At 36.7% G+C, this 27204-nt stretch overlaps 1 protein-coding gene and 1 long non-coding RNA gene across 7 annotated transcripts in view; one reads left to right on the plus strand and one right to left on the minus strand.

The window, feature by feature from the left end:
• Positions 1-27204, minus strand: part of LOC127837320 (DENN domain-containing protein 2A-like) — an 86297-nt gene that overhangs the window by 25944 nt on the left and 33149 nt on the right. For 5 of the 6 annotated variants that reach the window (XM_052364307.1, XM_052364285.1, XM_052364293.1 and 2 more), the window contains exons 4-9: positions 16566-16700; positions 11306-11405; positions 9369-9445; positions 6738-6878; positions 2146-2196; positions 751-833 (exon numbers count right to left, since the gene is read on the minus strand). In XM_052364307.1, the coding sequence (XP_052220267.1) occupies positions 751-833; positions 2146-2196; positions 6738-6878; positions 9369-9445; positions 11306-11405; positions 16566-16700 (587 nt within the window). The remainder of the gene's footprint in view (positions 1-750; positions 834-2145; positions 2197-6737; positions 6879-9368; positions 9446-11305; positions 11406-16565; positions 16701-27204) is intronic. The other variant, XM_052364314.1, reaches the window with a different exon arrangement.
• On the plus strand, positions 20129-24111 carry LOC127837483 (uncharacterized). The gene is made up of 2 exons (XR_008029309.1): positions 20129-20243; positions 23471-24111. It is a non-coding gene; the product is annotated as an uncharacterized LOC127837483 (long non-coding RNA).

Here is a 27204-nt window from a genome sequence, read left to right on the forward strand (position 1 = left end):
TCTTGGAAGCCATTTTTCAAGCAAACATAATAATTTTTAACTCATCCAAGATATCATTGAAGCCAATCTTCTGACCAAATTTCATTAAGATTGGACAATAAATGTGACCTCTAGAGTGTTAACAAGAATTTACTAAAGCCATATATAGCCATATTAGGAAAAATGCCCTGCCCCTGGTTGCCATGTTTTTAAAGCAACCAAAACCATTTTCGAACTCATCCAAGATAGCATTGGGACAAATCTTCTGACCAAGTTTCATGATGATCAGAAAATAAATGTTACCTCTAGAGTGTTAAGAAGGTTTTACTATAGCCCCACACGGAAAAATGCCCCGCCCTCATGGTGGCCATGTTTTTCAACCAACTGGCATTATTTTTGAACTCGTCCAAGATATAAATGGGATAAATCTTCTGACCGAGTTTCATGAAGATCGGACTATAAATGTGGCCTCTAGAGTGTTAACAAGATTTTACTATAGCCATATAAGGAAAAATGTCCCGCCCCTTGGCAGCCATGTTTTTAAAGCAAACGTAACCATTTTCGAACTCATCCAAGATATCATTGAGACCAATCTTCTGACCAAATTTCATGAAGACAGGACAATGATTGTGGCCTCTAGAGAGTTAACAAGGCAAATGTTGACGGCTCACGACGCACCACGGACAAAAAGCGATCACAAAAGCTCACCATGAGCACGTTGTGCTCAGGTGAGCTAAAAAGTGAATGCATTAATTCTTATTATTTGTCTACCTTTTGGTCATGGATGAAGATGATGGTTTAAAATTTGCAGCATCCGGGAAACAGAACAGTGGCACTGACACATTGCTATCCTTCTGTTGAGAAAACACATACATTACTGTATGAAATATAAAAAAAAAACACAAGTGTAAAACAATGTGCAGGGAAAAAAAGGCAATAGAGACAGAGAGAGAACCAGTTTTGAACAACAGCACAGATGTAAAATGTATGACATAATCTAATGTGCATGTAGATAACAACTAACATTATGTCTATAGACAGCTTGGCTATTCATTAAGGAAACATAAGATTGTTTCTGACTTTTGTATTCTCTTTATGCTCCATTACTTAAAGAAAGCTTTGTTGCTTGAAGTTAGTTATGTCAGGATACAGAATATCTGATGTCCTCAATATTTATTGATTGTAATGTATGCACAGATCTTAAATAGTGTCTTGAATATAAAGATAACAATCTGGTACCACAAAATCATGGGACAATGTCCAGGTAGAAGATTAGGTACAGAGATTCAAATGACCTCAAATAATACACAACAGTTTATGTGAATTTTATTCTTAGAACCTTGACTATTACTATCATGCAAACCAATTATTAAATAAAAGAGCATAACATAGTAAGTAAATAACAGAGCATAGCATAGTAAGTAAAACAATTTAAACAGTAAATATTCTAACTGCCTGTCCATAAAAGCATTGATGCTAAAATTAGAACAGCAAAATAATAATTTGTATTAATGTTCCTTTTAAGGTTCTAAGACAGTGAATCACGCATGCATAATTGATTGAAGAGTCATAGAAAAACGGTGAAAACTAATTATTTATTATTTAGGGATTAAACAAAAATAATCATCAAGAGATGTTACTGTTCGATATTACATGTACATGATATTCAAAATAGTTGAATCATGATTCTGATTAGCAGTAATCAATTGTATGCAATAATTTGTCATGTAACCACATATTTTACAAGCATCTCTCTCACAACATTGATGATTCAAGCAAACTGCCTGACAAATAAATGGCATAACTTATGCTTACTAAAGCTTGTGACAGTAATGATGAATAACTCCCGATGTGATAAGTCATAATATGTGACAAGTTGTAATAATAATGTTATTAAATTCCAAATTAAAAAGGGGGATTTCTTTAACAATTTTGATGGTATACAGCATGCAATTTCATAACTTAATATGGTAACGTACAGCCAATCCATATTAAATGTTGAACGATTTAAGGTGTAGGTGTACTTCTTCTGACAAGTTTGTGCCTACATACAGACAAACATTCATGGTGTATCCAGTACTCTCCTTTTGTGCTGGAGGTAAAACAAATCATTATCTAACAAGGGAAGAAAGTAAGTGCAAACTGACAACATCCACCGGACCTTACCGCCTCTGAACATGGAAATAGCTTCCCCTCCATAGTGAGCCTATAATTGCGCTAAAAGGAAACAGGGGCATATGACATCACTTATATGCAAACGGTTGAAAAGGAACACAGGCATATAAAACCACATATGTGCAAAGGTTCATTTTGGGGCAAGGGGCATATGAAATCACTAATGTGCAAATGATCACTTTGGGAACAAGTTCTAAAATATTCTCTTAGACTAAAAAATAACACATAGCTTTTCATATAATTCAAAAAACATATTATATAAAAGAAAGTAATTACTGTATTTAATTTGTTTATATACATGAATGAAAAAAACAACATGAAAACATAAACTTTGACAATAATGGAGAAAAAGCAGTAGAAAATAAGGAAATTAACGAAATACAACATTAAAAACTGTTTTCAGTGCACTTTTTACTTCGACCCATTGCAAATATTATTTTTTAACTTTCAGATCATAAAAATGAAGATATTCTTCTGTTAAGTTTTATATATAATGAATCAAACAATAAACTCACTTTATCACTCGCTAATAGTAAGATGTACTACCTGGACATAAACCTAGGTTAGTTTAGAACTAATATTAGAGGAAACACAACTAAGTATACTTTTCAAGAGCCAGCTATACACAACATATAGCATTCACAGCCACTTATGGTTACAATATACTAAATCTTTTTGGAGTGCAATGCTATACTCTCTAAAAACATGAACATCATTTATTTGAAGACACGGTTCTCTGTAGGGTCACTTGCCATGACTTTATTTTAGTATATTTCTGTGTGCATGTGGCAGGGAAAACATTGTTGTTTACTAGAAATTCACTCTTTTATCTGAAGATTGGAGACTACATAAGACTTTGACAGATGGCGGGAAACCCTCATGAACTGGATAGAAGCCGGTAAATAGATGGCCGTAAAACAGTGACTTTTGATTCGTGACGAGTTCTTTCTTACATATCGCGTGACCTATCTTTTTTATTGCTTAAATCAATTCGGCTTGGAATGCTCTTCGAGAAAAGGTATGGTTATGAGGGTCTCTATGCGCAAAAGTTTGACTTTATTTTTCGTTAAAGTTATTGCTTTTACATTGAATTTGTGTAGGAAATCTTTTACTATATTGTAACCTAAACTAGCTTTAGGTAAAAAATGTAATATCATCTGCAAGTGCAAAATATGACTGGGAAAGCTGATTTTTGGTCATTTCTTAGCAAAAGAGAAGAAAATTAGTGCATTAAATGCATGAATTCAGATTATTTGACCTGGAATAGTTGTTTTTCAAGTTGATCCCCCACCCTTGTATAGCCGAATAAGGGCTAAATTGCTTTCCGACTTAAATTCGAAGGCATTTTGGTTGACCGTGTAGCGTTATTGTGCTACATGCAGTCAGAATTCAACGCCAAGGACTACGCAATCCAGTAACGCAACAATAGCTTGTGCGTAAAGCATAAACATTCAAACACAGCCCCATTTCACCTACATGGAATGGCGGACATTTTTACAGTTTTGACAGTGCAACAGATGCTTAACTGAGCCAGCTTTCATATTTAGTACAATCATGCATATAACAAGCATTATCACCTCATATTATTCATAGAAATACACTTAAAATACATAAATGCATGTTTTTTTCTTCATTGTATATCTATTTCTATTGGGTATTTTGACTTTTTCAGGTAGAGGAATGTCTGCAACTAAGCCGAGGGCCACTGGATAAGGGTTGTTGATGGTAAAACAGGTAATAATACTAATTTATTATCATGTACACAGGCAAATAAGCATATTTATGATGCTTAAGGTGTGAAATACTGTCCTAATCAGTTTTGTGGTCACTCAAATTCTTGCCGTCGTGCAATTCCCATGCAGTTTGTATCGATTATTCCGCGTCCTGACACGTAAAGCTCGTGCTCTGTTGGCAGCAGAAGTTGGCACTCAACATGTTTATCCTTGTTCCTGAGCATGTATGCAGCACAGCTGAGTTGATTTGCTACTTGTTACCCTACAATTAGCTTGTGTTTGGTACTGTTTTCTCACAATATGCTTACAGTCATGGTTCCGGCTTGAGAAGATGTCGCGTCCGACTTAAACATAGGATTGTTGTAGCGAGTGTCCCCTTCATCGTTTACATTAGAGGGATCTTTTTGACAAAATTTGGCACTTTCAGCAACCAGTTTTGTTTTTTATTTGGTAAATGCTTCTGTCATTCAGTGATTTAAGGGCAGTATTGACTTTATTCGCTTGTCTTTGCATACAGAGGTGACATGGATCAATGATGTTTGTTGTGTTGAGAATTCTGCGGGAAGCTGTGTCCCCAAAAGAAGTACTAGAAACCCCTTTCAGGAAGCCTGCATTGATCTGAGCTGCCTTTTTGCCCCTGTTACTACATGGAACCTCATTTCTAAGCTTAAAATGCTTGCCTACATATATGTATCTTGTTCATTTTAACCTTTCCGTCCATTCTATACCCCCAAAATGAGCATTTTTTCTTTCGCTTGGTTATGAATCCCCATTTTTTACCCAGATTGCCACCCTAAAAATAGTCAAAAGTACTTATTTTGTGCCAAAAATATGAAATTTTGTATTCTCTTGAACCTCTAAATGAGAGCTGGCAATGCATATTGACCATCTGCTGCAGTTTAAAGGCACCCATGACATTAAATGCTAGGATATATCATTGGCCTCTGGCAAATAAATGGGCTCCGAGCGACAAGGCGCGTTTCAAGATTTCACACTTTTATTGGTGCTAAACAACAAGTTATTGGAAGCTTATTGATTTCTTCTCTTCAAAGTATCTTTGATCTCTCATTTGTACTAATTTGTTTATTGTCTTGGATGAAATTGGATTTTCTTTGCTTTGAAATTGACATTTTTGGGGTGATTTAAAAAAAAAACACACAAAAAAGACATTATCAAAATTGCTTAGAGTGAAAATATCTAACAAATTCATTCTTTCACCACCCCGCATAAGCCCCACGTGCATGTCCATTTGGTTTGTTTTGGTATTTTGTTGCAGATATTGAACTTAACACATTTAAATCTTAAAGGGACATTTAAGCTTTAACAGGCCTAAAATCGCCTTCTTTGGACCGAAAACACCCGCGTGTGAAAATATGAAAAAAAATGGCCAAATGGACAGATAATCCAGCCAAACTTATTTTATGTGTACAATATGAATAGGAAGATAAGAATACGCAAGAAAAACACATTTTAATCAGAAGATATTTTTCCTTTAGGTTACAATATACTAAATCTTTTTGGAGTGCAATGCTATACTCTCTAAAAACATGAACATCATTTATTTGAAGACACGGTTCTCTGTAGGGTCACTTGCCATGACTTTATTTTAGTATATTTCTGTGTGCATGTGGCAGGGAAAACATTGTTGTTTACTAGAAATTCACTCTTTTATCTGAAGATTGGAGACTACATAAGACTTTGACAAATGGCGGGAAACCCTCATGAACTGGATAGAAGCCGGTAAATAGATGGCCGTAAAACAGTGACTTTTGATTCGTGACGAGTTCTTTCTTACATATCGCGTGACCTATCTTTTTTATTGCTTAAATCAATTCGGCTTGGAATGCTCTTCGAGAAAAGGTATGGTTATGAGGGTCTCTATGCGCAAAAGTTTGACTTTATTTTTCGTTAAAGTTATTGCTTTTACATTGAATTTGTGTAGGAAATCTTTTACTATATTGTAACCTTATAACCTTGGCCATCAAAGGTGACAAAATTAATGCTCTATACACTGTAAATCAAATATAGCGCGCTCCATTATAATGCAGAATCCAATATAAGGCAAATGGGTATTGGCTCCCATTTTTTATCCAACTTTCAATTTCGGTCTCAATTGTTACCTTAAAAAATGGAAGCATACATGGCAATGATTGATTGTTAGACTAGTATAATCAAATGTGTCTGATGGTTTGATACTGATAGTTAAATTGTTATCTATTGTTTGATGTAAATAAAGGTGTTAAAAAAGCACATGTTTATAAATGTTTGCCATTCTCATACTGTTACTATATACGTGCTATCAATATCTTGAATCATTGACAGCTTTGACAATTTCTACATTTTTTATGCATGATTCATTTAATTTCTATTTGTAGACAATATCATAAATATAAGCTGCAACTGAAACTGAAGCAGCAAAGAAAAACTAAATCAGTCATTCGAACAATTCAGGGATTCAGATACATTCAAATGCATGTTTATTGGGAACAGAAATTTACTTCCACTATGGCCCGGTATTCAGAAAGTAAGGTGTAGATGTTGTACTCAATCTAATTTTGAATTCACTGGCCCCATTGGCTGTTATAATTTCATCTGAACAGTGAACTGTATATATACACACACATGTACATACAAATATAAATAAACACACGCACACACATATATATACATATATAAGTAATTGTAAACACCTCTTGCCATTCTAAAGAAGTGTCATTATACCACAATTAAGGCACTTGCGGTTGATTCAAACACAAATAAGTTTAAATTGTCTGACGTCAATAAATCAAAAAGTAATTCTTAACTCAACAATGTACCATACTTGACAAACGATATTATACTGATACTGACTATTTCTGGGAATTTGTAGACAATGTAGGGCTCATATTTCTGCTTCGTCTCATTGTAGTTCAGGCTGACAATTATGGCATGCTCGAACATCTGCGGGTAAACTTTCTTTGCCAATCGACGTGATTCAACAAAATTCTTTTGCTGAAATGAAGCAAAAAATGCTACTAATAAAGCATTCCAATGTAAATCTGTAAATATTTAAACAATCTGAATCAATCAAAATTTGACCTGGAGACCTCGTTTTTGAATGCACATGACCCTGAATCAACTTTGGCTTTGGTTTTGTTAAGGGAAAACATTAGGCCAAGTTTCATAAAGATTGAGCTATACATGTGGCCTCTGTAGTGTTGACAAGATGTTTCTAAAATTCAACAAGAGCACCGCATAATGGGTACCAACGCTCGGCTGCGGGTGCAGTTTTGAATAAAAGAAAGATTGTCAAAATTTTGTAATATTTTTTTACAGGTCACAGTGACCTTGCCCTTTGGCCTAGTGACCCAAAAAATGGGTGTGGCGTGTAGAACTCATCAAGGTGCACCTACATAGGAAGTTTCAAAGTTGTAGGTGGAAGCACTTTGATTTTAGAGACAAATGTCAAGGTTTTAGCACGCTGACGGCAGATGGCGGACGCCGAGCTGGCTTACAAAAACAACCGAGCTAACAAAGTAACCTAGTTTTTGGATTTACCCAGCATCGTAAAGATAAACATTCTGACCAAGTTGATCAAGATTCAGTCATAAATATGCCGTCTAAATGGAAACAAGGTTATTCTAAAACTTGACCTGCTGACCAAGTTAATAAAGAACTTGACCCAGATTCAAACTTGACCAAGTTCCATAAAAAATTGAAACCTAAATGTGGCCATTAAAGTTAAACAAATGTATTTTTTGGAGGCACAATACCAGATTTACACTCAGCCTGGAAATTGTCAAGACAAACATTTCAGTCACAAATGTGTCTGGAGTGATAACAAGCTTTTATATGATCTGACCTGTTGACCTACTTTTTAGACACAACTGACCCAGATTTTTAAAAGTCTAGATATGTTCAAGATAAATATTTTGTGCAAGTTTTATCAAGATAGGATGAAAAATGTGGCCACCATGGAGATAACGAGCTAAGTTGAGCTTTTTGTGCACAGGTGAGCTTATAATGCTTATATTGATTTTTAAACATAAAATGTGTATTTCAAGCTAGCAATATTGCTACAATTATATGTTTGTTCACTTTATTGCAAATTGTAAAAGTGAGCTTATGCTAATCCTGTTTAATGGAATTTTTAAGACACCTGGGAAAGTTGTTAAGCCTTGAGCATACCATACCTTTCCTTTACTAAGCATTATTATGTTATTCTCCGCTTTCTATGTTTTATCTGATACAATTTATATAATTACTGGCTGATATTCCTTTCATGCCAAGTAGGTAACTAAACATCACAAGAACACCGCATAACTGGTGCCAATGCTCGGCTGCCGGTGCAGTTTTAAATAAATGAAAGCTTGTAGGAATTTTTTTTTAGAGGTCACAGTGACCTTGACCTTTGACCTAGTTACCCAAAAATGGATGTGGCATGTAGGTGCATCTACATATGACGAATCAAAGTTGCAGGTGGAAGCACTTTGATTTAAGAGCTAATGTTAAGGTTTTAGCACAACAGACGACGAGCTGGCTATGACAATACCTCGGGTTTTATCGGAAAACAGCTGAGCTAAAGATTGGAATTTTGCACGGTAGTGTTTTCAGTATCCAAATGCGCCTTATATGAGCACAAATTATTTTTTAAAGACAATTTTAAACATGGGTTATGTATATCTCGAAGATTGAAATATGACCAAATGCATGGAAAACAAAATTGTGAGTCAATTAAACATGCAAACATTACAATTTTCTAATGATTTGTGCCAGGAAACCTCTTGAACAGATAATAAATATACAGCATTATGTGAGGAGGGGTCTTATCCCATATGTGTCAGTCTGGGCAGGATCTATCTCGTCCAATAAATAGAGAATAACAGGTTACTGCCTGATCTTTTTGTAATATATCAGGCAAGGCTTAGAATAATATAGCCATTATTTTATTCGTGCCGAGCCTGATATATTACAAAAAGATCAGGCAGTAACCTGTTTTTCTGTTTATCATACCACTACATCCCCGATTTTAAAGAAATAATGAAAAAAATCGCTAAAACGCTGCAGTTTTAGCAGGAAAGAATATGACTTTTGTCGTTTGATGTTTTAATAATGAAGTCAAGAGCACGAGCGCTTAATACTTGTAAAAAATGTGTTTTTTTTGCTGCTTGTGTTGCATTTTGTGTTTAAAATATATTACATCTTTGGTATAAAATTGTTTGTTTTGTTGAATCTGATTGAATTTTACTAAAAATGATTACTTTATAGTTGATTCCGAGTAATATGACCATCCTCCACACATGACTGATATAAGAACTTCCTGTCGACCATAATATAACAAAATATATCAGGCAACGTTATATCAGGCAGATATCAATGCGGTGGTATGATAAAAAGTAATGCAAGTTTCCAGGTCCCATCAGCGGACAGAGTGGCTCCTGACCATGTGTATGGGGACAAGATCAATTCTTGCATGATGTGGGTAAATTCTAAAGTACTCACAGTCTTATATCGAACGCTCCGAGAATACTCAACACGTTTTCTGATTTCTTTCTCATCCACCCTACTGTCAGAGTCATCTGCAACGAGAACATTTTCAACGAAATATGAGCAGCATCATGCGAAAATGGGTCTTATGCAATAACCACATGTGTGAACTTGACTTGAACAAAATTGTAATCCAGACCAACAAAATGGGTAGGTAAAATTTTGTAGGGTCTGTTGGGTTATCCCAAACTAAAAATTGTTTAACGATGGCCCTCAAAGGACATGATAATATGCACTACAGGCCCATTCACCTGAAACATCATGGAGTTTATTTTAACTTAATACATATTGAAATTTTGATCACCTGGATTTTTTTCAGCAATATAAACAAGGCATTTCTTTTCAAACTTTAGAAAATAAACAAGAGGGCCAAGATGGCCCTAGTTCGCTCACCTGAGAGGAGTCGGTTCATTCAATCTTTACCAAACGTCAAACTTGACCTAGATATTGTCCAGACAAACATCCTGGTCAAGTTTCATCATTATTGAACCAAAACTCTGGCGTATGGAGTGTTTTTGTTTTTTTAAGATTTGACCTGGTGACCTATATTTTGAGTTGACCCCCCATACCAAACATCAACCTTTGCTTACAAAAATAAATATTATGACCAAGAATCATAAAATCTGAAACAAATTTGTGACCTCTAGAGTGTTTACAAGGATTTTGTATAATATAATGAAAATTTGGACAATCTAAGGGCAATAATTATGGCATTAATTATGTGATTCTGCTCATTATCAAACTTGACTGAGATCTTTCAGCAACTTTGATAAAAAATGCTTGAAAAATGTGAATGCTAGAGTGTTTACAAACCAAATGTGGACAGGCGGACAGCGACCAAAGACCAATCCTAAAACCTCATCTGAGCAATCAGGTGAGCTTTAAAGTGTGTTTCACCGATCTGAGCCATTTTCCAACTTGTCTGAGAAATCAATACAACCAATGTATTGACTTAGTTTCACGATGATTAGGTAAAAAAATATGACTTCTATAGTGTTCGATCACAAGGTTTCTCTCTAGTCACATAAGGAAAACTGCCCCACCCCCACTGGCAGCCATGTTTTTTTTACCAATCGGGACCATTTGCAAACTCATCTTAGATATATATAAAACCAATCTTTTCACCAAGTTTCATGATGATTGGGCAAAAAATGGGACTCCTAGAGTGTTTACAAGCTTTTTTTACTATATAAATATAAGAAAACTGCCCCCCGCCAGGGCCGCCATGTTATTTAACTGACCGGAACCATTTTCGAACTCAACTCTCATATAAAGGAAACAAATGTTCTGACCAAATTTCATGAAAATGTGACTTCTAGAGTGTTCACATGTTTTAACTATATACATATAGAGACAAATGCCCGCCCACTGGCGGCCATGTTTTTTCACTGATCTGGACCATTTTCGAACTCGTCCGAGATATCAATTACAATAAAGTTTTGACCAATTTTCATGATAATTGGGCTAAAATTGTGACTTCTAGAGTGTTAACAAGGTTTCTCTATAGCCAAATAAGGAAACTGCCCCGCCCACTGGCGGCCATGTTTTTCAACAGACCGGAACCACTTTTGAACTCAACCAACATATTATGAAGTCAAACATTTTGACAAAGTTACATGAAGATTGGGCATGAAATGTGACTTCTACAGTGTTTACAAGTTTTTTCTTTTTTTTTACCCAGCACGACCCAGTTTCAAACTCGACCAAGATTTCATTGGGACAAAGCTTCTGACTAAGTTTCATGAAGATTGGACAATAAATGTGGCCTCTAGAGTGTTTACGAACAAATGTGGACGGACAGACAGACCATGGACAAAGACCGGTCACAAATGCTCACCTGAGCAATCAGGTGAGCTAAAAATTGAAGTTCCTATCCAACTTTTTAAAATTACTTGATTGAGTTTCTGTCTGTGTTTGAATAGTGTCGTCTGCTTCTTTTGGCCGTAAGGAACTCTGAAGGACTTCGAAGGCCTGGTTCACCTTCTTGCGAATCTGGTGAATAAAACACAAAGTGCTTTGAATAGCCTGTTATTTTAGGCAAAATATTTTTACATAACTCTCTTAACAAGAGCCGTAATTAAAGTGGGAAATACAACTTTGGTTAAAACCTGTTTATTTTAGATCAATTGCATCAAAAGACACTCCTGTAGTTTAATAATCTACAAAAAAAATCATAGCCTGTAACTTTGTTTATTTTCATCAGCGCAATTATTATTTTCTTTTGTTTAGTCTTCCTCATGGCGTATCGGTTTTGGGCAATTCCCCAGCTGCCCCATCTCATGTTTTGCCCATCTGCTTAGACTCTGCATCCAGGTCACGGTGCCAGGTGTTTCTAGGCCCGCCTCTCTTCCTTTCCTCTTGGGGGTTCCAGGTGAGAGATTGCCTTGTTGTATTGGATGCAGGCTTGCGAAGGGTGTGGCCTATCCAACGCCAACGTCTCTGAAGGATGTCTTCTTCAACAGGCTGCTGCTTTGTTCTCCTCCATAATTCTTTGTTGGAGATCTTGTCTGGCCAGGGGATATTGAGGATCTTCCTGAGACAGGTGTTGGAGAGCACCTGTATTTTCTTGATGGTGATTAGAGTGGTTCTCCAGGTCTCTGCTCCTTAGAGTTGTTTTGGCTTCACGATGATTTGAAGAGCTTAATCTTTGTGGTGATGCTAATTGCTCTTGATCCCCAGATGTTCTTCAGATGATGGAAGGCTGCTCGTGCTTTACCTATGTGGGTTCTAAGATCTGCATCTGTTCCTCAATGGTTGTCCAGAATGCTGCCGAGATAAGTGGATTTGGACTGTGATGTCGTTTGATGCAATGGTCTTGAACAACTTGATCTTCCCTCAGTTGATGGTGAGTCCCTGTCTAGCTGACTTGTCCGCTACCATGTTTGTCTTTTCCTGCATCTGTTGTATGGTATGGTAGAGATGAGCCAGATCATCGGTCAAGGTCTTCCAACTGTTTCTAGAGTGTGTACTGGATTCCATTCCGCTTCTGATCCGTGGAGGTCTTCATGACCCAGTCTATGGCAAGCAGGAATAGGAAAGGTGAGAGTAAGCAGCCTTTCTTCCCTCCAGTTCTAACTTAAAGGCGTCGGTGAACTGTCTGCAATGAACGATTCTGCAGGTCATCCATTCATGAGACTTCCTGATGATGTTGGTTATCTTTCCTGGCACTCCATAGTGTCTCAGTAATCTCCAGAGGGACTCCCAGTCACGATGTTGAACGCCTTTTTGTAGTCGATGAAGTTGAAATACAGGGGCGAATTCCAATCCAGGGATTGTTTCAGAATTATATGCAGGGTTGCAATCAGATCCGTGCATGATCTCTCCCTTCAAAGCCGGCTTGTTGGTCATGGAAACATGGGTCAACTTTGCCTTTCCTGAGATGAACAACAGTGTGATTCCTCGGTAGTTGGAGCAGGAATAGAGGTCGCCTTTCTTAGGGAGCTTGTTGAGGAAGCCCTCTTCCACTCTGTTGGAATTTCTTCTTTTTCCCATATCTTGCTGAAGAGCAGGTGTAGTAGCTTAACACTGGTCTCGACGTCAGCCTTAAGTGCGTCTGCTGGTATGCTGTCAGGTCCTGCAGATTTGGCTTCTTCAATTGCTTGATGGCGCTGCTGATCTCTTCCTTCGTGGGAACGGAACACTTGATTGGCAAATCGCTTGTAGCTGGGGGAATCTCTGATGGGTTCCCAGTTGCTGGCTTGTTGAGTATCTCCTAGAAGTGCTCAATCAACCTTTGTTTCTGCCCTTTCTCATTATTACTCCTCCATTTTGTCCCATACTTTCTTGCTAATCTCTTGGAGATGGAGTGCAGATCCATAGTTATGTTCTGATAGGCTTTCTCTTCCACCTCTGTTGCAACGTTGGCGTTTTCTGGGTTTCACTGTCCAACTCTTCTTCAGCTTCAGTTTCAATTGGGCAACAAGAAGATGATAGCCCAAAGCCATGTTGGCTCCTCGCTTGACAAATACATCCTGAAGAGAGGGACCCAACTTCCTTGCAATGCACAGGTGTTCAATCTGATTTTCAGGTCTTGTGACCACCAAGTTGCCTTGTGTATCCTTCTATGATGGAAAACACTTCCTTCAATGACCAAGTTACTTGTGGCTCAAAGGTTGGCCAATCTCTCCCCCTTGTAGTTCATCTCCCCTAGCCCTTGTTTCCCCATGATCTCCTCATATCCTTAGTTGCCACTGCCGATCTTGGCCTTGAAGTCACCCATTATAATGATAATGTTTCTCTTTAGTTGTCATTGGTCAGGTGAAGCACTGGGTAATGTGCACTTTAATCATAATCTTCTTTGTAAGGAAAGAGGCTGTCATGATCTGTGGTTCGTGCGCCTCCCACCAGATAAGCGCTCTCTGTGCTGACTTGGAAAGCATCAGGGCTACTACCTGGGTGTGTGCTGCATCCTCCTGCTCATGGCCTGAGAACAACAGTAACTTTCAGGAAATAAGTCACTTCTGTCCAGAGCCAGTCCATCTTGATTTACTTATTCCTCGGATGGTGAGGTTGAACTTCCTCATCTCTGCGGCCACTGATGCTGTTTTCCTGGTCTCGTTCATGGTTCGGACGTTCCATGTACCGATGGTGGTTGTGGTCCTGGTGGAGATGATGGTTTTCGGCCTCATGTCCGGCTTCATATGTCCTCCAGCTAGAGGTCCACCTTTTCCCAAGCCGGTGATGTCTGTTGTTATTCTGTTTGGTGTTTCTGTAGCAATAAGGTTTCGACAAGGTAAGGTAGCTAGCCCCACGCCCAACCCTCCTCCTTTTTCAGCGCTTGCTTGGGACTGTCCTTGGCAGAGTTATTACAAGCCTCATCTATCCTTAAATCCCTAATGCAAATGAAAAATTAGCACTGGTGCATTTGGTATATTTTGATCCCTCTGCAGTATATCATGCAGACATAATACCAGTAGGTATTTTTGATTAACTACCTTGAAGCAAGTGAAACAAAGTCAGGTACACACACATTCCTGTCCTCCTTCGCACATTAAGACGATCATGACTGATGATTGCTGTCATTCAGACATCCACTTTGGTAGAATTAAAAAATAATTAGTACTATCAAATAATGACTTAATACTTAATGTTATCGTAAATGATTTGAAATTAATAATATAAAACATTATTATTTTTTTATATTTTATCTTTCATTCCATATTCACTGTTTTTAATTTTCATGTTCACAATCCTACATTTTTTTTAATTCTTGTCAAGCAAACCGATTTAACTTTGGTTTGAAGACATTTAAGTTCAAATATAATATTTCTCATTCAGAACGCTTATGAGTGTACATGTTTGTGTATTACAGCTGTTATGATCAGCACTTAACAATCAGTCATTTATACACAACTTTGCTGATTATTAATAATAAATAAACACCATACAAATCATGGTCAATATTATCAACAGCAGGGTTCGACACTAAGGAACGTCCGACAGACATTGTCTAGTAAGATCGGTGGTCGGGCTAGTAAAACTGTGGGCTAGCTTGTCCGACTGGTCGTACATACAAAATCTATACTGATTCATATAACTATAACTAACCGAAAACCTTTTTCTCTTAATGTGTAAAATAACTATTGTATCCATTATTTACATCAGAACAAAACTAGCGTATATAAATAAACGCGGAGCATTCACATGATTCATCGCTATTTTTAGACGCGAAGGAGAGCTTCCCGCAGAAATAGCTTGTTTCCATTGGTAAAGTTGTCATGAATATTAACACTTTGCATGCTGGGAAATTTGTAGTCTGCTAAAATGTTGTCTGCTGAATTTCTAAAATTAGCATTTTCTTCAATTTTTTTCAAAGAATACTATCAGAATAGCAAACAGTTTGGATCCAGATGAAACGCCACGTTCTGTGGCGTCTCATCTGGATCCAAACTGTTTGCAAAGACCTTCAAAATTCGGTTCCAGCACTGAAATAGTTAATGATTTTCTGCAGTGTCGTAGAACTTTACATCATGTTTTTTCGACTTCTATCGAAAATCAGTATCGTCAATGTAAACATTTTGGCGTAGCAGACGAGAGAATGTAATTTAAAGAGTGACTTTGTTCAAGATGGGATTTTCGTCCGACAAATAAGTTAATAAAGAAGAATCCAACGGTAAAACTGACACAGATTATGATGGAAAAGGGCATTGGAGCTGTGGCAGCATGGAGCACAGCGGTCAAGGAGGCCAGAATTTGATAATGTTTAATAAATGTCACCTGCTGTACAGACATCATTTGTTTAACTGGTGATAAACAGTGAAATTACAGCAAACAATTTATGTTGTTAAATAATTTTATTTTATTTTTTACTCTGTGCATCAAAATAACTTTCTTGTGTTCACTAATTATTTTCTGATAAAACCTGATTAAACAGTTACACGACACAATTCTGTTTATTTGCTAAGTCATTTATGGTCTAGTAGACATCAGATTCGGGCTAGTTCATTTTAAGAGGAGCTGGTCCGATGGTCTGGCTGTAAAAAAAGTTAATGTCGAACCCTGAACAGTACTCAATCTGTTTATGAAAAAAAAAGGTAAAAATACATGTGATATGGCTTTCCCTTACTCCCATTAACAGATCTTTTTTTATAGCCTAATTAGATGTCTTGGGCTAATTTGTCCATAGGCAGATAACTATACTATTCAGGTGTGCAGAAAAAAAAATAGTTTAAAAATAATATCAGATCTTGTGTTTGAACATTATATTTGTCTGCTTAATACATGTAAATGTATGCCAATTGAATTATATTGGTTGGTTTTTATGTAAAAGCTATAAGGAAAGGCTGGGTGAGTCTATTTCTATAAAAAAAATACTTCAATAACGATACAAATAAACAACATGAAAGCACATATCTAATCCTAGATCTACTTATTTGCTGAATTCTAAGCAAGGAGACACATGCTTCTAGCTCTGATTTAATTTTTTAGGGCATCTGTGGATGTAAATGACCTCGAAAAGTTGTATCATCATTGTGAGATAGCATTTATAGAATAGGTTCAATGATATGAATAATACAAATATACATAAGTCTTCAAGCCACTGGCACCTTAAATCTGTAGTGGGTCTCATAATTTTCTGAAGAAAACTTGAATTAAGAAATACTAAAGCACAAAGCTGGGCTAAAGTGATCAAATTGAACAATTAAAACATACCAGCTCAATACGGCGCCTCTGGCTGCCCTGGCTTTTAATGGGTGGAGGGGATTTCGATGGTTTATCTTGCTCTGAGAAAAGGTTCTTAAATTTGCGTATCTTTGATTTAAAGCGATCACCTATGGGTCTGGACACCTGAAAGAAAAACAACAACACTTTCTTGTCTATTATCATACAATATGAACATGTTAAACGTTCTTTTCTGTTTTACCACAAGAATGTTGAATTGTTTTTGAGACTATTGTGATACATGTATTTACATAGATATGCAGTCTGGTCAGAAGATAGGCTGTCAGCTATAAACTATTGTGATACATGTATTTACATAGATATGCAGTCTGGTCAGAAGATAGGCTGTCAGCTATAAACTATTGTGATACATGTATTTACATAGACATGCAGTCTGGTCAGAAGATAGGCTGTCAGCTATAAACTTACGTGATACATGTATTTACATAGACATGCAGTCTGGTCAGAAGATAGGCTGTCAGCTATAAACTTACGTAATACATGTATTTACATAGATATGCAGTCTGGTCAGAAGATAGGCTGTCAGCTATAAACTATTGTGATACATGTATTTACATAGACATGCAGTCTGGTCAGAAGATAGGCTGTCAGCTATAAACTATTGTGATACATGTATTTACATAGACATGCAGTCTGGTCAGAAGATAGGCTGTCAGCTATAAACTATTGTGATACATGTATTTACATAGATATGCAGTCTGGTCAGAAGATAGGCTGTCAGCTATAAACTATTGTGATACATGTATTTACATAGATATGCAGTCTGATCAGAAGATAGGCTGTCAGCTATAAACTATTGTGATACATGTATTTACATAGATATGCAGTCTGGTCAGAAGATAGGCTGTCAGCTATAAACTATTGTGATACATGTATTTACATAGACATGCAGTCTGGTCAGAAGATAGGCTGTCAGCTATAAACTATTGTGATACATGTATTTACATAGACATGCAGTCTGGTCAGAAGATAGGCTGTCAGCTATAAACTATTGTGATACATGTATTTACATAGATATGCAGTCTGGTCAGAAGATAGGCTGTCAGCTATAAACTATTGTGATACATGTATTTACATAGATATGCAGTCTGGTCAGAAGATAGGCTGTCAGCTATAAACTATTGTGATACATGTATTTACATAGATATGCAGTCTGGTCAGAAGATAGGCTGTCAGCTATAAACTTACGTGATACATGTATTTACATAGATATGCAGTCTGGTCAGAAGATAGGCTGTCAGCTATAAACTTACGTGATACATGTATTTACATAGATATGCAGTCTGGTCAGAAGATAGGCTGTCAGCTATAAACTTACGCGAGGTTTTGTGGTCTCATAAGCCGACAGGACTGCTCATTAATAGACTCTGCTGATGCGCAGGCTGCGCTGGATCTGCTCTTGCTGAATGTGGCATACTATCCATTTTTGAATGACACAGGTCATTGTTATTTGACCAAGATAAGTATACCAATAGACCACATACATCTGCATGTAAACCAAGCGACAAATTACATCTACATGTAAACCAATAGACCACATACTGATACATCTACAAGTTGTCAACCAATAGACCACAAACATCTACATGTAAACCAATAGACCACATACACCTACATGTAATCCAATAGACCACATACATCTACATGTAAACCAATAGACCACATACATCTACATTTAAACCAATAGACCACATACATGTACATCTTCATTTAAACCAATAGACCTGCATGTACATCTTCATTTAAACCAATAGACCAATAGACCACTTACATTCACAAGTTGTAAACCAATAGACCACATACATCTCCAAGTTGTAAACCAATAGACCACATACATCTACATGTAAACCAATCAACCACATACAGTACAGCCAACGCGGAACAAACATATTTTGCGATCCGCGGCAGCAAGGCGCAACGAATCGATGCCGTGTCGGCCGTTGAAGCCGCGTCAGTATGCGGCGGCAAGTCGCATTTTGCCGCGAAGCTTCGCATCTGTCCGCCGAGGCAAGCCGCGATCTGCGACATTACGCCGAGTCGATGCGCAGCTTCAAATCAAAATCTTTAAAAAATGATAAGTTGGTAAAAGAAATTTAAAAGAACAATTATAATAATATTTAACATCATAATTAATTTAATGTGCAAGGATTAAAAATATATAAAATAGTTAATAAACAAGGGCTGTTTGTAAAACATGCATGCCCCCCATATGGGCTGTCCGTTGTACTGGCAGCCATTGTTTGAATACGACTTTTGTCACTGTGACCTTGACCTTTGACCCAGTGACCTGAAAATCAATAGGGGTCATCTGCAAGTCACGATCAATGTACCTATGAAGTGTCATGATCCTAGGCAAAAGCGTTCTTGAGTTATTATCCGAAAATCATTTTACTATTTCGGGTCACCGTGACCTTGACCTTGTGACCTCAAAATCAATAAGGGTCATCTGCTAGTCATGATCAATCTACCTATGAAGTTTCATGATCCTAGGCATATGCGTTCTTGAGTTATCATCCGAAAATCATTTTCCTATTTCAGGTCACCATGACCTTGACCTTTGACCTAGTGACCTGAAAATCAATAGGAGTCATCTGCGAGTCATGATCAATCTACCTATAAAGTTTCATGATCCTAGGCATATGCGTTCTTGAATTATCATCCGAAAATCATTTTACTATTTCGGGTCACCGTGACCTTGACCTTTGACCTAGTGACCTTAAAATCAATAGGGGTCATCTGCGAGTCATAATCAATCTACCCATGAAGTTTCATGATCTTAGGCGTATGCGTTCTTGAGTTATCATCCGGAAACCATTTTACTATTTCGGGTCACCGTGACCTTGACCTTTGACCTAGTGACCTCAAAATCAATAGGGGTCATCTGCAAGTCATGATCAATGTACCTATGAAGTTTCATGATCCTAGGCCCAAGCGTTCTTGAGTTATCGTCTGACAACCACCTGGTGGAAGGACCGACCGACCGACCTACCTACCGACCGACCGACTGACCGACCTACCGACCGACATGAGCAAAGCAATATACCCCCTCTTCTTCGAAGGTGGGCATAAAAAGCCTGCTGTTGTTTTGTTTTTTGTGATTGCATAGTGTTTTTCCCAGGAGGGCAAAGGGGCATGGCGCATTACTTTCAAACAGGGCATTTTAGCGCGCAGTTTAGGCAAAAAAAGGGCAAAAAAGTTCCGTGAATACCTGAATTAGGGAGAAACATGTAATCGCATCAGAGGCAGTTGTGGAAAAAATATAAACAAGCACATTTAATGGTAATAGATGTATTTAACTTACTATGATTTATATTAATATATTTACCTTGCAATGTACATTTAAGTTCCATGCTGTTTCAATAAACTGTACAGCACGACAAACATAATAAAGCAATATATGCATATGAATCGAATTATACAAAGTTCCACTAACATATAAATGAAACCATGTTTGTCTTATCCCATTATTTTCCGTAAAGCCTTTGGCTTTACATGTATCAATAGCATGTCTGTCAGACGCTGCGCATACGGCCCGCAATTATAAAGATCCGGAAAATACACCATGCACTACGCTCCGCACAGTACACATCGAAGAACCCGGATAATCATTGTCTTTTCGGCGCTTGAAGCGAGAGCACGATTTTATCGGTGAGTTTCACATGGCCCGATATTTTTTAAATTATATTGGCTCCACCTAGGACGTAGTCCAGGTATTTGTTGATTTTATTATTACAGAAAGTTTCCGTTTTTACAGTTCTTTGCTGTTATTTATTTGTTAATTGTAACTCTGGTTAAAATTAAAATGAGCCAGTCCGAGAACAAAGTTCTCGAGTACACTGCAAATGTTCTGTTCTCATCTTCGGAAAGCGAAGGTGAGTTTTCGGGGTTCGAGGCAGATAGCGCCGAACCAAAACAGTGCCAACAACGAAAGCTTAATTCGGTTGTTAAGCGAGTACATAAAAGTTCGACACGAACTGACGTAAATAATAATTCTAAAAATGACTCAAAACAGACAAAGGGAAAGCAAAAAGCCACAAAGAAAACAACCCCTAAGTCAACAAGTGTAGGCTTATTTGATTTAGATAATTTGTCTGCCAATGATATTGATGTACTGAGAAAAAAGCTGGGCATTTTTGATATGCCAGTAGAGGAAGTGTATGATGACTTTGAGGGTTTTGACCCCCAGAATGCCCCAAATTTGAGAATAGAGGTTGAAAATGAAAATGAATTTACAGATTCAGATGCAAATGATTCTATAGATGCACGAAAATATGCCCAAGACTCTAGCAATAACATGACATCTAAGTTGAAAAATAGTCTTTTTGACGATTCTGATCAGGTTGAAGATCGATCAGACTGGAAATTGCCCAAGATTAAAACAAAAGTTAAAGGACCAGCTATTACACAATCTTTGGCTGACTTAATTAGTGTGGCTTGTACATCACAGTGTGAAATTGAATCTGTTTCAGAGAAGTATCATGTTCCTGAAAATTGTGAGAAATTAAATCCTCCCACTGTTAACAATGAGATATGGAAAATTTTAGACAAAAGAACACGTACTTATGATCGTCTTTTCCAAGACATACAATCACTACTTTCATCAGGCATTGTCCCAATTCTGAAATTGGTCCAAGTGCTTAAGCAGTCATTGATGACCAATGAAGAGGCTAAAGAGTTAATCTCTGACTCTCTGACATTATTGGGTCAAGCCCAGTTCAATTTGAGTGTCCGTAGGCGATATCTTCTTAAACCTAATCTAGACCAGAAATACAAAAATTTGTGTAGCATAAACATGCCTGTGACAACCCAACTGTTTGGGGACGACATTGCCAAGGAAGTGAAGAATTGCGAGACCAGTCTTAATCTTGGAAAGATGAGACCGCAGCAAAGTTTTCAGCCCAATTTCTTTCCGAGGGGAGGATTCCGTGGAAGGTTTCCACGTAATTTCAATAGAGGTCGTGGCAATGTAAGATACATGCCATATGGACAGGCACCTGCCTTCAATCCTCGAGGATTTAGAGGACCCATGAGAGGAGGACCTAGAGGCGGTAGAGGTTTTAAACCCTCGGCAACTGTATCAGCCCCAAACGAGGGCAATTAGGAGCGGTAGGTAGACTCAAACACTGTTATAAGTCCTGGGAATTTTTTACCAGTGATCAATGGATTTTGAATAATATAAAAGGCTATGTCCTGGAATTTGAGTCAAAACCTTTTCAAACAGTTATTCCAAATGAAATCTCTTTTAATGAATCAGAAATTCAGATTATTGATCAAGAGGTGGATGATTTATTGAAAAAAGGAGCTATTGTCGGTTCTGAGTGGGAGCCAGACCAGTTTATTTCAAATATATTTGTGGTCAAAAAACCTAATGGAAAATTTAGACCAATTATAAACCTCAAAAGGTTAAATAATTTTGTTCATTATGAACATTTTAAACAAGAGCATTTTAAGATAGTGCTTGAATTAATTCAAGAAAATGATTTCTTTTGTTCTGTGGATTTACAAGATGCTTATTTTTCGGTTCCTATTCATCCAGATTATCAAAAATATTTGAAATTTACATGGAAAGGAGTTTTATATGCATTTGTTTGCCTGCCGTTTGGGTATAGTGCAGCACCCAGAGTATTTACAAAGTTGTTAAAACCAGTTTATGCATGGTTTAGGTCCCAAAGTATTAGATGTGCTTACTATATTGATGATTCTATTAATATGAGTTTAGACAGACATATATGTTTACAGAATGCTGAAACAATTTGTTCCACATTACAGTCTCTTGGTTATGTGGTAAATCCCACTAAGTCAGTTCTAGTGCCAACACAAAGGATTGTGTTCTTTGGTTTTATAATAGATTCCGTTCAGTTTATGATATTCCTTACAGAGGAGAAAATAGAAAAAATTATTCTTAAAGCTCGAAGACTTTTGTCTAGTAGAAGAGTAATAGTTAGAGACCTGGCATCGTTTATAGGTCTTTTAGTTAATGCTTTTTATGCAGTTCTAGAGGCTCCTTTGCATTATAGACAACTTGAACGTTTAAAATTAGAAGGACTTGGAAATAATAACAGTTTTGATAATGAAATAATGTTAAATGGGAGAGTTATTCAAGACTTGCATTGGTGGATTGGGAATGTTAATTGTAAAAATGGTAAAAGGATTAGACCTAAGAAAGTCAGTTTCATTTGTCAAACTGATGCATCTTTATTAGGTTGGAGTTGTGTTGACAACGAATCTGGTAGATTTGTTAATGCTGAATGGACGAAAAAAGATTCCGAATATCATATTAATTTTTTGGAGCTTAAAGCGATTTTTCTTGGGTTACAGTCATTATATGATAAAACCAATGATTGTCATATAAGAGTTTTTTCTGATAATGTATCTGCAGTGACCTATGTTAATGATATGGGAGGAATGACTTCTCAAAAAATGGATGGTTTAGCAGCAGAAATTTGGCAGTGGTGTTTAAAAAATAATAATTATCTTTCAGCTGCCTATGTGAAAGGATCAGAGAATAATGTTGCTGATTTTTATTCTCGATATTTTAATAAATCATCAGAATGGATGTTGAAACAAGAGATTTTTGAAAGAATTTGTTCAGAGTATTTTATACCTGATATTGATCTCTTTGCACCAAGCCTTAATTGTAAATGTAATAAGTTTGTTTCTTGGGTTCCTGAACCTCAAGCTTATTTCAATGATGCTTTTTCAATTTCATGGTCAGATTTTGAACCATATTTGTTTCCGCCATTTGCCTTAATTGGTAAGGTACTGAACAAACTAGTACAAGATAATGTTAAACGAGCTATATTGATTATTCCATTATGGAGATCTCAATTTTGGTTCCCGAATGTTATTGATTTATTGATATCAATTCCTGTTAGATTACCTCGTCACAAGGATTTGTTGACCGACCCAGAGGATGGAACATCACATCCACTATCCAAAAGTATGGACTTGGTCGCAGTGCAGCTATCAGCCGACATTTGCTTGTGCAAGGAGTTCCTTCAGGAGCAGTCTCAGTTATCCTTAACTCATGGAAATCAGGAACAGAAAAACAGTATAGTTTGTCATGGCGTAAGTGGTGTATTTGGAATCAAGAACGAGGTAAAAATCCCATTAAAACCTCTGAGACGCAGGTAATAGCTTATTTATTTTACCTGTTAAAAAACAATAAGTCTTATTCAGTGCTGAACACACATAAAGCAATGCTTTTGCAGACTTTAAATATTTTAGGCAATAAATGGTGTGAATCTCCAACATTAATTAGTAGGTTTATGAGAGGTGTAGCTATTATGAAACCTGTGGTTCCAAGGTACAAATTTACATGGGACGTGTCTTGTGTTTTGCAACTATTAAAGTCGCTTATGCCTTTGAAACAGTTATCTTTGAAAACATTAACGCTAAAGTTAGTTGGTTTGGTGGCTTTGGCTGCTGCCCCTCGTGCACAAACTATTGTGTCCTTGAATATTGATTGTGTTAAAATTGATTATACTACTTGTGAAGCGGTGTTTTATTTCAAAAATTTGTTGAAAACTACGCCAGTGGGTAAAAAACAAAGTATTTATTTAAAATTGCAGCACTTTCAGGAAGAAAGTTTATGTGTGTTTCATACCTTAATTCATTATATGAAAAGAACTAAGCATCTTAGACTTTCATCTCAGTTGTTTGTGTCTTATGTTTCTTATAAAGAAGTGTCTACAAGTACTATTGCACGATGGTTGAAGGATGTTTTAGTTATGTCAGGTATTGATGTGGCTATTTTTAAGCCACATTCATTCAGATCAGCAGCAGTTTCTGCTGCAGTTAAAGGAAATTGTTCCATTAATAATATCCTTAAAACGGCAGGGTGGAATACTGATTCCAATTTCTACAAGTTTTATTATAGAGACATTGTTGAAAGGTCTGATGTACCATTTGTTCAGGCAGTTTTTTCGCAGGTTTAATTGTATCATTAAACTTAGTGTTTTTTCATATGTTATATGTTAAAATATACATGTATACATATACAAAGTGAACGTTTATTTAACCGTATTGTTTTCATTTGTTGACGTTTCAGGTATTTGTATGAACAGTCACAAATGTTTTTCTATTACCTTTGTATTCTGTCATATATGGTTGGGGTATGGAATGCCTATTATCATATTGTATACCTATTGTGTATTATTTTGTTAACATGTTGAAATAATACAATCTAGACAGGAAAGGAACTTAAGAATTGGTTTTATATCTGTGTCCTGCTAGATTTGTTGTCAGTCTTTAAAGATGCTAATGATACATGTAAAGCCAAAGGCTTTACGGAAAATAATGTCCCCTCATCCAAGCGTTTGTGACGGATGAGGGTCATTATTAGAAGTAAAGCCGGAGGCTGAGCATGTATCAATCCACCCCTGTTGTTGTATAAGGGTCATATGGAAGTGTTATTCTTCTTTTTCACCCTCCCAGGTTGACATTTACTGACAACAAATAACTTTTAAACAATGATTATCCGGGTTCTTCGATGTGTACTGTGCGGAGCGTAGTGCATGGTGTATTTTCCGGATCTTTATAATTGCGGGCCGTATGCGCAGCGTCTGACAGACATGCTATTGATACATGCTCAGCCTCCGGCTTTACTTCTAATAATGACCCTCATCCGTCACAAACGCTTGGATGAGGGGACATTTTCTTACAATAATCTTGACAGATGTTTAAAATAACATTGCGAGTAAATTGATCGCTAACAATATGCAAACACTCGTTTTCGTGACATACATCCACCGACAGGGGTTTTTCTGCTTATTTTGGGAGAGTCTGACCAAATTGGGAATTTTTATCGACAAAATTGGCCATTTTATGAATTTTTTGCTTCGATGAAACGGCTCATTTAGGAAAAAATTGTGAATTTATTATGCTTAAATAATTCAGTAGTTTAACAAATAAATTTGCTTTAATTTTTATTTTGTCTTCTTTAAATAAACAGATGCAATATTGGGCATGTTAAACATTTATTCAAGTACTGCAATTTTGTTTTTCAGTTACAGTTGCACTCTGAGATAAGAACTGTACAGTCAAAAACTTATAGCAGATATTTTTTATTTTTTTTTACCAAAACAAACACTGGTTAGTCACACAAGTTATAAGACACTTCATTCTTAAAAAAAGTTATTGGGATTTTTTTTTTTTAATTTCGGTTTGGGATCGGGTCCGTTTGCTTTGGGAGTGCCTCCGTTTTCCGGAGGCGCAGACAGTGCTGAAAAACCCCTGACAGAGAAGATTACAAATAAATAAATAATGTTGTTGCTATCTAAAACATTTTTATGCATCGTTGATTATCACAGACATTTCATTAATTCCTTCTTAATGTATAATCTCCATCTTTAATTTGATCGTTTAAGACGTCATATGCCATTTTTGCCGAGTCACAATTTAATTCTGTCGGCCATGTTGATAAAATGTCAAATGATGTTAGCGACAGGTGCGCATAGCAACGTTAAATCGTATACACGATTCGCATTTTGTTAAATTAGTATACGTCTCAGTAATTATTTCAATAATTAGATCTAATTATCTTAAAGACGAAAACGATAAAGAATAAATTTGTTTGTGATTTTAAATGTAATTATGCGTAAAAATATATGTTTTGATATAACTGAATAATGCATGCAATGCACAATTGCCATGAGAATAACATCGAGTTTTTCACCAAAAGTCTCTGAAGTAATGATTTTATCGTGGAGGAGTACACATTGCCGACCGAAAAGTGCGCTAGGTATAACATAGCCTTCGGCATTATCGATTTATACTGACACAAGGTTATTCACGCATGACTAATTCACAGCTTTGAAGCAGTCAGTAAGACCTACCTATAAATCGAGCACTGTAATAGATTAAATCTGCTCAATTTATATAGTCGATTAGACGTTGACGTCTCTCGAGTAAATCAAGCACAGTCGGAGCGTCACAGACAATCAAGGAAGATGATTTTGCTGACCAAGTTAGATCGTAAGGCAATAAAGATGTTATCGATAAGGGAGCGTGGCGAAATTTGCCTTTGAAAAAAAGGGCGTGTGGCGAAATTTGCCTTTGAAAAGGGCAGAGTGGCGATCCGGAAGTGCGGTGTGGCTTTTCGCCACGCTAAAATGGCCTGGGAAAAACACTAGATTGCATTCCCGTTTGTAAAGAAATTGCTTTAATCCGGTTAGAAATAATTATTATTTTAAAAGAATGCAAATAAAAAAAAATCAATTTATAAAAACAAAACACGATTATCACAGGCATGTATTAATAAAATTGCAATAATCATTTACGATTGTCATTTTTAGAATCGGCTTAAGTACTTTTAAGTTACTTTGTGTGCGTTTATTGCGCCGTATGATTCTTGTTTTTATATTAAACGATCAACAAACATATTTGTTTTGGGTTTTATTTTTACGACAACATGTATTAGCATATAAACATATTTAATGTGTCTGGCCAATTAAGTTTGTTTCCCGCCCGTAGTGTATGTATTTCACACATAAACAAGGTCACGTAATTATGTACAATTATTTTCCCTTTCATATCGAGACATCAAGGAGGCCAGGCAGCTGTTTTTGCACCTACGAGTGGTCAAGGCTCCAGCAGATTGTGGATTTAC

This window comes from Dreissena polymorpha, chromosome 1, assembly GCF_020536995.1.
Source record: "Dreissena polymorpha isolate Duluth1 chromosome 1, UMN_Dpol_1.0, whole genome shotgun sequence".
Classification (NCBI taxonomy): domain Eukaryota; kingdom Metazoa; phylum Mollusca; class Bivalvia; order Myida; family Dreissenidae; genus Dreissena; species Dreissena polymorpha.